Source organism: Oratosquilla oratoria, chromosome 13 (genome assembly GCF_046742065.1).
Source record: "Oratosquilla oratoria isolate Oo_2021 chromosome 13, ASM4674206v1, whole genome shotgun sequence".
In the NCBI taxonomy this organism is placed as follows: domain Eukaryota; kingdom Metazoa; phylum Arthropoda; class Malacostraca; order Stomatopoda; family Squillidae; genus Oratosquilla; species Oratosquilla oratoria.
In genome coordinates, this window is record NC_134789.1 from 20,820,927 (window position 1) to 20,835,926 (window position 15,000).

At 39.1% G+C, this 15,000-nt stretch overlaps 1 protein-coding gene across 13 annotated transcripts in view; it reads right to left on the reverse strand.

Annotated features, from left to right (window-relative positions):
* LOC143032337 (uncharacterized) overlaps positions 1-15,000 on the reverse strand; it is a 463,022-nt gene that overhangs the window by 107,542 nt on the left and 340,480 nt on the right. Inside the window, exon 1 of one of the 13 annotated variants that reach the window (XM_076196911.1) lies at positions 2,088-2,106. The exons of 11 other annotated variants lie outside the window; for them this stretch is intronic. Coding sequence is in view for 1 of the 2 variants with exons in the window: in XM_076196907.1 (XP_076053022.1) it covers positions 1,583-1,587 (5 nt within the window). In the remaining variant the exon portion in view is untranslated. Of the gene's footprint in view, positions 1-1,582; positions 1,603-2,087; positions 2,107-15,000 lie in introns of those variants that run through there. One more of the 13 variants, XM_076196907.1, reaches the window with a different exon arrangement.

Sequence of the window (15,000 nt, forward strand, 5' to 3'; positions counted from 1 at the left end):
TTATTCTTTTTTTAAAGGCTTTGTCAATGAAAAGTCTTACGACTGAAAATAAAAGAAAACAAAAACGATCGGAAAAATATATATCCTGTATCAGTGTTCAATGTTGACGAGTTTAATAAGCTACAGAAGAAGCAAATGTGACCTTACTATTACGGAACGAAATCAATGCCCTCAACAGGCAAAAACAGACCTTCGTAGTCTGGGTCAAGAATACTTTATTCAACAGTGGAACAATTTAAATTAATTACGTTGTCTGAAGTATTCAACTGACAGTGGTTTCTTAACTAACAATATCATCTATAACACCTAGAAATACGAGGTAAAACATTAAGTTATGTAATTAATAGACATCATTATTTATTGATTCTTAAAAGAATTCGACCCAACGATTTTCATTAAATTTATATTTTTAATTCATATGTATTTCTTACATTAAGTGAGCATATCTGAGTGTGTATCACAATGGGGTATTTTTTATCAGTAATTTTGATTCAAAGTCATTCGACCGATATAACTTTATATATATATATATATATATATATATATATATATATATATATATATATATATACATATATATATATACATATATATATATATATATATATATTATATTTTCGTGCGCAGATTCACACTAATACACACTAATACGACAGCATTTTGACACTGACTAATTTTCTTACTGAGATTTAAAAAGTTTCTAACTGTGGATCTCATTTCAGGGGGGTGAGCAAAATCAAGCCTTCCATAGTCTTTTATATTTAATTGACATATCGACTTCAGGGATTTATTTTCAGAATAGTATACAAGAATTAAGTCACAGTCTTACACAGGTACATAATACAAAATGTTGTCTGTACAAAATTGTCAATTGTGTATTATGTACCTGTGTAAGACTGTGACTTAATTCTTGTATACTATTCTGAAAATGACTCCCTGAAGTCGAAACGTCAATTAAATATGCTGTCATGTTTAACAGTGCATATACATACATATATATATATATATATATATGTATATGTATATATATACATACATATATATATATATATATAAAATGATAGTCGCAATCTAAAAAAAAAAAAAAATTATACCTTGCTATCTTCATATACCAAACCCAACCTTCCTATAACAATACACAGTGTATATCAACAGAAAGAGCCTACAAAGAAGAGCTTCTGTAACGATTCCAACGTAAACTTCCAGAAACGTGTATGGCCTCTGTCAGCCAGCTTGACTAACTGACTGGTTGGCTGTCAGCCAGGAAGACTGACCCATACAAAATATTTCCCTTCGCACCGGAGAAGAAATTTGGCTTTGTACCTGCATGACGTCATGGAGGATTCCATTATGATCCCAAATTATAACTGCAGTAATACAAATATGCTTACAATAATGTTTGTGAATTTATATTATATGATAATCATAATACTTTGAATTTCGCATATCGTTTGCTTTCCATGGGAATATGAAATTATACAAAGAAGAGTAAGGAATTCGGGGTATTAAGGTTAGGACGACAATACTGTTTCATGGAAAAGGTGAAGTGCATTCAACACCAATGCAGCAATTAGATAATTACCTCATCGTACAATAATCCAATAAATTTACAATTTCACTATAACACTGAATTGATCTCGCACTTGTTACAGTTACTATCACAACTACAGTAAAATGTTGTTACTAGTGTTGCGAAAACAGTACTGTATCATGTGAAGTGTTGATGTTCACTGGTCACTGAATTCCGGTACTTTTTGAAAAGAATACACGCTCTCTCTCTCTCTCCCTCTCTCTTTCTCTCTCTCTCCTCCCCCCTTTGGTCTTGCACACGTACTCTGACCCAAACACTTCACTACGAGGTCACGTGATTTCTCAGTATTCATAAAAAAAACCAGTCTAGCCAACTTGTCTCTTTACATAGTGCACCACCGTTTTCCCTGGTTCTTAAAAGTTCAACTTGATGAATCTTATTTCACTGATTTGTGAGGGTACAGTCTCACTCGAAAGTAGAACCACACACCAAAGCCCGCGTGAAGATTACAGGAATGAGACAAATGGGATGATTCGGAGAAATATATCCTACCTACATGAAAACTAACACGAGTTCCTGCGTTGCCGTATACAAGTTCGGTCTTCTTCAGGAGGTCCTTAAGGTAGTGATGGTTTCCTGGGAAGGCAGACTGTGCCGCCGGGTGACGTCTCGAACATTCTTGGCTTCGACATTCCGTAACGCCGTGGTGTGGTGTGTGATAGTTATGTAATGACGGTGGTAGCAGTGATCGTAGTGGCGATGTGTGGGCATGCAGATGGTACTGCAGCTGTGGTGGTGGTGGTGGTGGTGGTGGTGGTGGTGGTGGTGGTGGTGGTGGTGGTGGTGGTGGTGGTGGTGGTGGGGTGGTGGTGAAGTTCTACGAGGGTACAGATAAGACTATCATAGTGGTGGTTATTACGGGGTAGCCAAAATCGCGACTGGAGGTGTGTGTGTGTGTGTGTGTGTGTGTGTGTGTGTGTGTGTGTGTGTGTGTGTGTGTGTGTGTGTGTGCGTGCGTGCGTGCGTGTGTGTGTGTGTGTGTGTGTGTGTGTGTGTGTGTGTGTGTGTGTGTGTGTGTGTGCGTGTGTCGGGGGTGTTGGTTGCTTCAGTGAAGGCTGTGACCCAGGCTCGAACCCGAAGTTATTAGGATAAAAATGATGACTTAAATGTGACTAAGCTATTCGTGTGACGGTAGATTGGTGTAACGATAGTGTTGTGACGGTGATTAAATGTTACTGCAATGGAGTGACAGTGGTACTGGTATGATTATGGTGTTGGTGTGGTACAATTATGGTGATATTGGTGTGGTAGTAAACTGGTGTGATGATAATAATGATGTAAAATTCGTTCGACGTTAGTGTTAATGTGATGGCAATGTTGAATTGCCGGTGATACTAGTGTGATGGTGATGTGACTGCGATGGTGAAGCAGTTGAGCCGGTGACGTTTACGTGATGGTGGCATCATTCTGTCCGTCTGTGGTCTTGTTTTGTTAACAATGCTGGTGTGACGGTGTAGTGTTGATTGCAGTGATGCGGATACACTACCACATGGAGGTAGTGAAGAGCTTTCGACTAAGAGAAGAAAGTAGAATGGTCGTGGGTGGGTGGGTACACGCCAGAGAAGACGCTGTCAGGTAGACATGATTGGATACTGAGGAGGATCTGTAGATGCGAGGGTGTGGCAGAAGTGGTGTAGCGGTGGTAGCGAGGCTTTGGTGGTAGAGGTGGTGGTGGTGGGTGGGTGGCAGGGGCTGCTTGGCCAAATACACTTCCAAAACTAGCCATACCACACACACTCAACCCTCTCCCCTCCTGCCCTGCCCTGCCCAGCCCAGAACAGCTCTCCTCCAACTCCTCCTCCCTCTCCTCACCCTCCGCTTTGCTATTTCCATCACAGGCTCTCTTCGACCACCTCTTCCTCCCCCTCATGAATTCCCCCTCCCTCTTCCTCATGTGCATTATATTCACAGCCAACTTACTCACCTTCCAACAACTCATCAATCCCTACAACTCACTTCATGTATGACTTCTTTTCGTTAATCAAAAAGAAATGATTCATGTTATTTCCTCCATTCTGTGTGACTTTTAAGGACTGTGACCATAAATAATTCAAAGTACACCACTTGGGAATCCCTCATGTGTCATTTTTTAATAATACCTGCATTATTTTCCACAATTTATTTTTAATTATAACATGAACATATACTATGTGACGTGAGGTCGCAACTATTATCTTTGTCCTATGAGCTTGGCCAGCCTTGGCAATGTCTTCACAAAATAGATATACTATATATATATATATATATATATATGCATATATATATATATATATATATATATGTATGTATATATACACATATGTATATATATGCATATATATATATATATAAATATATATAATGTGTGTGTGTGTGTGTGTGTGTGTGTGTGTGTGTGTGTGTGTGTGTATGTATGTATATGTATATATATATTATTTAAGACAAATGAGAGAGAAATGCCCTTCCCCACCCATTTCTCTTTCATATATATATATATATATATATATATATATATATATATATATATATATAAAATATATATATATAAGTATATATATATAAAACTATAGAGGAATAAGCTTACTATCAACTGCATGTTAAGTTTTTACCAAGATATTGTATAACAGAGTTTGATCTCAAAAGATTGCAGCCAACAGTGAAACATGGGGTCATTTCAATAATGATGTGGGGTGCAATTTGGAGTGATGGTTGATCAGAGCTTGTGGAGTGTCAAGGAAACATCAGTTTAGGCAAATATGTTTCTATAAAGGAAGGACTCATTCCAATATTCTCCAGTGGTAGAATGAGTACAAAATGTCTTCTTATTTATGGAAGATGGAGCTCCTTGTCACACTGCTGAAGCAACACAAAATTGGTTGAGCCAAAATGGGATCAGGAAACTTTCATGGCCAAGTCAGTCCCCGGATATGACCCCTATTGAACACTTCTGGGGCATATTAGACCGGCAACTTCGCAAAAAGAACAGGAAGCCATCTTCAAAGTCCGAACCCTTAGGATTACTGCGGGAAACATGGCAATAAATCCCTCAAGATGATATTCGTGAACTAATCACTAGCATGCCTAGAAGGGTCCTTGCATTGAAAAAAGCAAAGGGGATGCCAGCCAAGTATTAGTCATTCAGATTGTGGCCTTTATATGCACTTCAATTGTATCAATTGCTTGTTTAATAAATTAAACTATTTCTCTTGGTGTCTATTCAATTATGTCATGCCTGTATATATATATATATATACATATATATATATATATATATATATATATATATATATATATATACATATATATATATATGTATATATATATATATATATATATATATAAGATTATTTCAGACAAATGAGAGAGAATGTGGGTGGGGAAGGGCAAACGAAGATGTGTTAGGAATAGAGTTTATTGCCCTAACGTTGCGACCAACTTGGTCTTCTTCAGAGGACTACAGCATTACAAACGGATCACAATTCTTATATTCGTAGTGAGAGGGAACCCGCCAAGGTATGAGCGTCATGTTTTCCCTTTGGCTAACGATTTAATTATTAGGACACTTGCTGCTTTCGAGAGGCATTTAAATCCGTCTCTGTCGTTGTTGTTCTTGTTGGCGGCGATATGTGCAGCTTCCACAGTTTTTCTCATTTTCTTCTCAAATCCCTCGTGTAGAATTTCTGCGTTGTTCCAATCAGGTAGATGTCCACATTTGTCCAGGTGACGAACCAGGGAGTTAGATGTTCTATGAGCCCTGAGATCGTTTTTGTGCTCATTCAAGCGTTTATTGAACCCTCGACCTGACTCACCGAAATAAGATGATGGACAACCGTTGCATGGAATACGGTAAATGACACTGAGATTATTACGCATATTATTATGTTTCTTAAATATTTTTCCTATTTTATTGGAAGATATTTTTGCTATATTTATTCCACCTTTTGACAAATAATCATCAATAGCTATGGTGTTTATAGAATTAGGGACAGAAATAAAATGAGACTTATCCTTTCCCGTGGTTCGGACGTTTGAGCCATCGTAGATCTTCTTGGCTTTCCTCGTTGTCCTGGTGATCAAACCTCCGGGGTATTTAAGAAACATAATAATATGCGTAATAATCTCAGTGTCATTTACCGTATTCCATGCAACGGTTGTCCATCATCTTATTTCGGTGAGTCAGGTCGAGGGTTCAATAAACGCTTGAATGAGCACAAAAACGATCTCAGGGCTCATAGAACATCTAACTCCCTGGTTCGTCACCTGGACAAATGTGGACATCTACCTGATTGGAACAACGCAGAAATTCTACACGAGGGATTTGAGAAGAAAATGAGAAAAACTGTGGAAGCTGCACATATCGCCGCCAACAAGAACAACAACGACAGAGACGGATTTAAATGCCTCTCGAAAGCAGCAAGTGTCCTAATAATTAAATCGTTAGCCAAAGGGAAAACATGACGCTCATACCTTGGCGGGTTCCCTCTCACTACGAATATAAGAATTGTGATCCGTTTGTAATGCTGTAGTCCTCTGAAGAAGACCAAGTTGGTCGCAACGTTAGGGCAATAAACTCTATTCCTAACACATCTTCGTTTGCCCTTCCCCACCCACATTCTCTCTCATATATATATATATATATATATATATATATATATATATACATACATTTCTATCTGTCTTTTTACTTGATATACGTCCAGCTTTTGGATAATAATTATTCTACTGTCTTTCGTGATACACATATTACATGTTATTCTGTTATATGTCCAGTTCTATGGGCAGTACCTTCTGAAGTCGCAGTGTACATTAGTTTCCCGTTTCTCTGGGTCAATTGGCTGTTGTAAAATGGCTCTCCTTCTCCTCCTCCTCCTCTTCTTCCTCGTCTCACGCTGTTGGTGAAGTGCCACCCTACCATGATCTCCTTCGCTGTAGTTGTGGTTATGATTTTGGCCACCAGGGGGGACGCTGACGCCGTCCTTTAGCCCCTGGCCCCTACACACACAGACACACACATACATACACACACACACACACACACACACACACACACACACACAAACAAACACACATACCTACACGTCTAAACATCACCCTTGATTACATACCCACACACCCACACCCACACCCACGCATCCCGTCAAACATCACCGTCATTCTATATTCGAGGCCTTGTCATGTACCAAAAGGTCTTTTGAAATGTTTTACAAGTATGGTATAAAACTGTCCCATCGTCACGCTATCCTGTCACCGTTCTAGCACCCCCAAGTAGCACCACTACTCTGAAGTGTTTTACACAAAGTTTTCCGATACAGTGAACAACTTACGAGGAAATTGATCTAAATAAGCCTAACAACTTATATTTTTGTCTACAAACACATAAACAAGCAAACTTGTACACAATCGTTCGGAGAGCCTGGGCACGAGACCGAAGCCAAAGAGCCCGTGAGAACTTCGCGAACACGGCCAATTGACATTATATTTCTGGCAACGTGTATCGCAAGTTGTTTGTATAGTTGACATTATCGTACAAAGTTCCCCATATAAACAAAGAATATTTTTTTTTCTTTTACGGCGAATAGTTCTGTGGTTTTAACATCGTCTAAGTATGGTATCTAGAATGGTTTCGTCAGATTTATCTAAAAACGTTCGGCCTTTTTCAACAAATTCCTTCGAGTATTAATATCGAGATTCCTCGTTATACTCGCGCAGCCCGTCATCACTGAGACGAGAGAGTGTGGACGACTTGATTCAAGTACAAGTGCAAGACGGCGGCGGCAGCGGCGGCGAGGTGTCAACCAGGGGAAGCGGCTATTTCAGATCGAGGGGCCTCGAGGGGAAGGAGTGCGGCACCAACTCACGCCTTGAGAGAGAGCTGCACTGATTTCTCTATATACATACGGGGTGTTTATGTGGAAGTCTGTGTTATGAGCGTTACGCCGTGTTATGTTGTATGTGTGTGGCTGTGTGTATGTGAATTTACCAGCAAAGGAGCAACGTTCGTTGGGTTCCGTCTCCTATTCTCCAATTTTTCATTATACCTAGCGGGTATATGTGTGCAGGTGTGTTTCTACGGGAGCTACGATTGTGGTGCCCCGTCTCTGTATCTCGTCATATCTAATTTGCTCTTAAATTCTTGTATTGTTTTTGCACACACTATTGTTTCGTTTAGTATGTTCTATACATCCACCACTCTGTGGGGAAAGCTATTCTTTTTCAGGTGTCTTCTCTAACTGTCCTTTTTGAGCTTCCTTCCATGTCCTCTTGTGTTTCTCTTATCTCAGTTTAGTAAGTCTTCTCTATCAAGGACTTTTATACCTCTCATAATTCTGTAGATGGTCGGTAATTCTAGTTTTGACAATCTGTCTTCATATGACAGTTTAGATAGTGTTGGGGCCATCTTCATAGTTGCTCTCTGGATTCTCGCAATTTTCCTTATATTCTTTTTAGTACTGGGTGACCATAGTGGCGCTGCGTACACCAATTTTGGCCTTATCAGTGTGACTAGTATTTTCTTTATCATTTCTTCATCCAAATAAATAAAAGTCACTTTGTTTATAGGTTTGTCAGGGGATATATCCTTTGTTGTGATTATTCCCAGGTCTTTTTCAGATCCCACTTTTTTTATTTCCTTTTCATCAATTTTATATTAACCTGATATCATTTTTTTTTTTTTTTACTTTTTCCAAATTCCAATATGCTACATTTCTTAATGTTGAAGTCCACTTCCCACTTCTGACTCCATTCCCAAACCCTGTTCAGATCTCTCTGCAGGGAGTCAGACTCCGTTTCAGTGCTTACTTTCTTTAACAGTTTTGCGTCGTCTGCAAAGGTCATATAATATTTCACACCCTCGTCCATGTCATTCACATGAAATAGATTTTTGTGAAAGACTTTACCAAAATATTTTTGTAGATCTAGGAAAGCGCAATCAGCCCATCCGTCCCTTTCTTGTATTATATCTAGTAGTCTCGAGTTTAGTATATTGTTCTCCTCCAGATGTTTTATCCATCTACTTTTTATATGTGTTTCACAAATATTGGCTACCACGCTTGATAGGGAAACCTGTCTGTAATTTGTTGGGTCTTCCATATTTCCTCCTTTATAAATTGGTACGATATCAGCATTTTCCCAGTCTTTTGGTATTTTTTCTTCTTTGAGTGAGCAACTTAATGTTATATGTTTTGTCTATTAGTCATTTACATTCTTTTAATATCTAGTTTGCTATTACGTCTGGGCCGTGCGATTTCCTGACATCAACGTTCATTATTTAGTCTATTATTTCTTTCCGTATTACTATTATTTCCCTCATTGGGGGGTCACTTCTCTCCCTTCATCCTGATGTACAAATTCTCTGGTGAAAACAGACTTGAGGTGTTTGATCATGACTTCAGCCATTTTATTATCTTCTGTGTATTCCATATTCCCTTGGCGTAGTTTCACTATTTCCTGTTTATTTTTTAGTTTACCATTTACATAACTATAAAATAGTTTTGGGTGTTCCTTACATTTTTCTATTATATTTTTTTCATATCTTTTTTTTTCTTCCCTGCATATTTTTACATATTCATTCCTTTGATAAATTATACATTTGCCACTTTTTTTTTTTTTTTTGTCTTTTCTCCATCTTTTCCAAGCTTTGTCTCTTCTATCTTTCGCTTCCCTGCACCTTCTGTTAAACCAGCCTTAATATACACCTTTTCCTGTTTTAGCTTTGGGACATATTTATCCACTCCTTCTTTATAGATTTTCACCAGAATCATTATTTTTTCTTCCACTTGAGTTTCTTCCTTGTAGAATTTTTCCCAGTTCGCTTTAAGAAAAAAAATCCCAAGTTTCTCAAAGTCCATTTTATTATACATCAGTCTTCCTTTTCTGTGTTTCTCATTTCTCTCTATATATATTTCCTCCTTTAGTTCTAACTGAAGTAGTATGCAGTCACTCTTCGCAATTGGTGTCTTGTATTCAATTTTGTCCACAATTTCAGATTCTGACGTAAATAATAAATCTAGTCTCCATTATTTCTAAATCTAGTGCTTTTTACCCATTGTGTCATTGTTTGTTCTATGGTCATGTCGAGTAATACATTTCTCCATTGATCCTCTCCACCTTTCAATCTCATCTCTTTCCAACATATATATGTCTTGACAATTAAAATCTCCCATAAGTACCGCATTGCTTCCATCCTTCAGCATCTCGTTTAATGTAAGTCTCGTATCATCTAACATTTTGGAATAATTTCTCTCCAAGATCCCGTTTTTGAGGGCACATAAATCACTGCAAACTTTCTGCATTTCATGTCACTATCTTTGACTCTTATTTGTGACCAAAATGTTGACGAAGCCCACAGAAAGCGGGGAAGATCGCTCGACGACGTCCGTGCTCGGGAGACGTTCCTTGACCGAGAGAACTGGAGGAGGCTGGTCGACGACAGGCCTAACGGCCTACCGGGAGATGGGTGAGAAGGTGAGAAATCTTTGATTCTTATTTGTGATCATCTCCACCCTATTCTCTCCATATGTAGCTCTTGTCACATTAAAGTTTTTCTTAACCAGGAACATGATTCCTCCACCCTGTTTCTCCTCTCTGTTTCTAAGCCAGTGATCATATAATCCATGTCCAACACTTCTGACAGGTAATCATCTAGTTCGTTTAATCCTGAGATTAATCCGTCTATATTGGTATAAGCTGGTTTTGATTTTCTACTCCCTCCATCTCGTTCACTGAACCTCTCGTTGTTTTTTTCTTGAATATAATATTTTATCAGTCTCATGTCTAACACTCTCCAATAGAACTGCGTTTTCTCGGTACCCGGTCTTTTCTCATTTTTGTTTTTGTTTTTATCTTCGCTTCTTAATGCCTGATCTCTTTCTCTTTCCTCATCATTCATGCCTCTTTTTATCCATATACTTTTGTAGTGTTTGCTTCTTTCTAATTTTCCTGTTTTTGCTCAAATTTCTTCCGCTGCCATTTGTGACCTTGATTTGACCTTAGGGGTCTACTTTTTCCTTCTACTTATTTACCCATTCTGTGCACTTTCTCTGTTTCCTTTTCTGTTTCTTTCTCTTCATCTTGTACTTTCAGAACATTTCTTGCCAATTCTTTCTCTTCTTTATCTCTCAGGGACCAATTTAGGTTGTTTTTCCTTTAGAACATATACCACTATACACTTTTTGTCTACTAAATCTCCCTTGATGACTGCATCTTCGGCATTCTCCTACACTTGTTGATGAGCTTTTTATTCAAAACTACCTTATCTTTTCCTTGGTCTTTCCTCCATTTATTCCTGAGTTGTTGTAAATCATCCTCTCCTACGTTTTTTTTTTTTTTTTTTTTTTTTTTTTTTTTTTAACGGTCATTGCCTTTATCTGTTCGTTTACCTCTTTCTTTATGGTCTCACTACTAGTGTTATCCTTATTTTTCAACCTCTCATTTTCACGTTTTATCTCTGCCAGTTCTTTTTTAGTGCACTTACCTCTTTTTGTTTTCAGTATTTACTTTTTTTTTAAGTCGCTCACTTCTTTGTTTATTTCTTGATTCGTCCTCCATAAATTGTTAGTCTTTTGCTTTTATGATTCGTTCATAAGTCTCATCTCCCTCTTTATGTCTACAGTACTACCAAAAAGTTTTCGTTCATACCCACTAAATTCAGAAAAATGTCCCTTATCGCCACTGTCAATGAGAAATCTTTTTGCACCCAGAAGTGACCTGAAGCCATTATGTTTCGGTCTTGCACTGATAGATGGCTCTTGGTACGTGTTTACGTTATGATTCGACGCACCAACTTAAGACCGCTGAATTAACGAACCAAATTGGTACCACCACACCAGCAGGCCGATGTGTGTGTGTGTGTGTGTGTGTGTGTGTGTGTGTGTGTGTGTGTGTGTGTGTGTGTGTGTGTGTGTGTGTGTGTGTGTGAGAGAGAGAGAGAGAGAGAGAGAGAGAGAGAGAGAGAGAGAGAGAGAGAGAGAGAGAGAGAGAGAGAGAGAGAGAGAGAGAGAGAGAGAGAGAGAGAGAGAGAGAGAGGTGCGTGCGGGCGCGTATGTGCATATACGTCCGCGACATTGTGTATAAACCGGAGATGTACGCGCATCCCCGCGTGTTTATACATACACCCTCTTGCATGTGTGCGCGTGTGTACGCGCGCGCAAGAAACATCTAGAAAACGTGGCCCCAAGTGACCTTGAAGAACTCGACTGCTGCAGGAGGAATGCACGAGCCGAGGAACCATTGCCGGGAGATTTTCCTTCTCCACCAGGAGTGGCAGATCCACATAGCCCAGCCCGAGGCAAGTATCCACATATTTCCTTTGTAGAAGCGGCGCCGCGATTGGTCGAGGATGCTTCAGGGGACGAACCGGCGGCCGGTAGATATGGTGAAAACTCAGGAGAAAAAGTCAGGCATTCCTCTCCGCTTTTTTAAGTTCTCATAAATTCTGTAAAGTATTTTGGTCTGTGATGCCCTGGTTGATCGCACAGAATCTGGAAATTTTCTTCCGGTGATGCCTAGACTCCCTACGACCCTGAGTTGATTGAATCCCTTCAAGTGATAGAAATAAAGGAGGAGAAGTAACACCCGCTTCAGAAGGTTCTGAACAAGTCGACCAAGGGCCACGGTGATGAATAAAATGACCTGACGGCATCTAAGAGTAAAAGGTAAAGTGCCACTCGATTCGGAAGGTATTTACAGTTGTATTACTTTTTCCTCCTGTGTGTGTGGTGGTGGCAGTGGTAGTGGGTGGTGGGTGATAGAGGAAGTGGATGGTGGTAGGTGGTAGCGGTGGTGGGTGATGGATGGTAGTAATGGTGGTGGTTGGTAGTGTTGGTGATGCAAGCCCACCTGTTCATGACTAGATTCAAATCATCAGCGAACAAGAATCCTGAATTTTCATTTGTCAGCCTACGCCAAGGTGGTTGAACACAAAAGTCACTGACGAGATAAGTTGCACTTTAATCATTAAAACATTGACCGAAAAACAAATGAGACAGAAAACGACGAGAATGACTTTAATCTTGTATCACTCAATTTTGTGAATATAATATAAATGCATCTTCACTTTAACCAGGTGATTTACTAAAAGATATTTCTTCAGCTTGGCGGAATGTACGTGTTACCGAGAGAGAAAAATAGAACACAACGAGAGAATGAAAACCAAAGAGAATGGAAAACTGCAAGGCGAGTACTCAGAAACGTTAGTGAACAATCTCTCAACGTCAAGTTACTTGTTATAGCCTCAAGGTACGAAGAATAAAGGCTTCGTGCATATCTGATGGTGTCTCCCCTAACAAGGCAATTCCCACCAACTTCATATGAACTGGGTATAGAGTGGGATTTACTTATGTGATCCACTGATCTTTTCATTTTGGGAGACTTTGTACATATATCAACACGTTCAGGGAAACTTTGTATTTGGTTTTGTTACAGGACAAAAGGTCTCTTGTGGGTGTGCATTTCCACTACACTGAACTAAGAGTAACATGTATTCTATTCTGTATATCAACAGACTTCTTTCCCACTTGTAAGGGAGGTAGTCAGCCCTTCACCCATCCCATACCCATTTTTTTCCTCCCATCTTGGCTCCTTGTGGATGAAGGGTCGGTCATCCCTGATTCCCGCCCACTGCCCGCTGTCATATGAATTCACTTAACTGAACAGCTGTAAGCTAAATTCTTTAATTCAGTACACCACTTGACTGCCTCCATGCAATTCTATTCATCCGAGAACCTCTCTTGCACTCAAAAGGGTTTATATCTATCCCGGTTAACCTTCTGATTAAGATTTCTTTCATAATGAATTTAATTACAGTAAGACGTTAATTTTTTTTTAATTCAGATCGAACACCTCTCTTCACAATGAAGGAACTGGGAGGCTTATATACTGTACGTACTGATTTCATTCTTCTCAGTCTATAAAACTATTCTAGTCTTTTCAATTTCCTCGCCTGGAATGTGTGTTTCGAGGTGTTTTCAATAACTAAAACACAGCTGCAACATCCGAGGTCTGCTTAATAGCTTTGCCACCTAAATAGTTTGACTCTGTTTATATCCTTAATTTCTGTGCATCTATATCTATACGAAGTAGCTACTACGTATGCAATCGTTTAACAGGTCTCTTGGTAACTGCCTACGTGATCATTCATGTTACATATAAACCATGAAAATGCTTTACTGCTTGCAAGTTGAGGTTCTGTTATATAAATTGTTAGTTTTAGTATGCATTCTATAAGTTACTGTGTTTTTTTTTCGAAAAACGGTGGTTAAGCATTTCTAGTTATGTCATTTTTATTTAAGTTATGATTTCAATGATGCTGGCCACAATAAGTCGTGTACATCATTTCGCTTTTTTACGATTTTGTATGAAGATCTCCTATCCACAAAACGTCAACTGAAGTCGTTAGGACATTAGTGTATACACAAAAAGTACCACATACAGTATTCAGTTTGGAGGTTTTTTGACACGTGTCCTATTTTCTTCAAGAGTTGATCATTTCTGTTTAAGTTTGGTATCCTGAAAAGAGATTTGGTCTCCTAGCGTTTGTTTGTTCCTCTCGTGCCACATAAGCATTTCGTCTTTTGTTTTTCAAATGTTTTACCAAAGTCGATTCGTTCCGACATTATTTCCTACCATGTGACTTACATTCTTGTTCCATTTATACAAATACTTTATCTTCTTGTTTATTTTAGTTAAAAAATGAAGGTACCATTTATATCATTATTATATTTTTTTGGTGGGGTGAGGTTGATAGTATATTTGTTTAGTTTACTCTTCCCAAAACCAAATCGTATTTCAAGTCTTTGCATTTGGTCGCTATTTTTCTCTTTCCCTCTTGTGTTCTTTGTTTTTATCTCTTTTATCTCATGTGAACTTTTAGTTTATTAGATTTCTTGAAAACAACATTAGATTTACAAAACAATACACAATCATATACTCACGATCACAAGCGCACACACACACACACACACACACACACACACACACACACACACACACGCACACACACACACACACACACACACACACACACCACGCTACCACGGCTCGACGGCGCAGTGGTAGCGTTCGCAACTGCTAACCCAGCGGCCCGAGTTCGAATCCCGCCCAGGTCTGAAATAATTTCAGCATCACTGTGCTGCGAGCACACACACACACGCACACACACACACACACAAGCACGCGCGCGCGCGCGCGCGCGTACGTACACACAGACGGGGCACCATTTTCGCCCAAACGAACTGCATGGTTTGCCTATACTGAGCCTCCAATGGAAGTCAGTTATGGCGCCCAACTGAAAGTTATTTTTGTCCAAATGACGTGCTAAGGTGCCCGCATGAAACTTTATTGTCACGTTAGGAAAAAAAAAAAATATCGCATTCAAACCTGATCGATTTCCGTTATTTCCGTTAAGAACTGTAACGTTTGGTGAGGAATTTCCG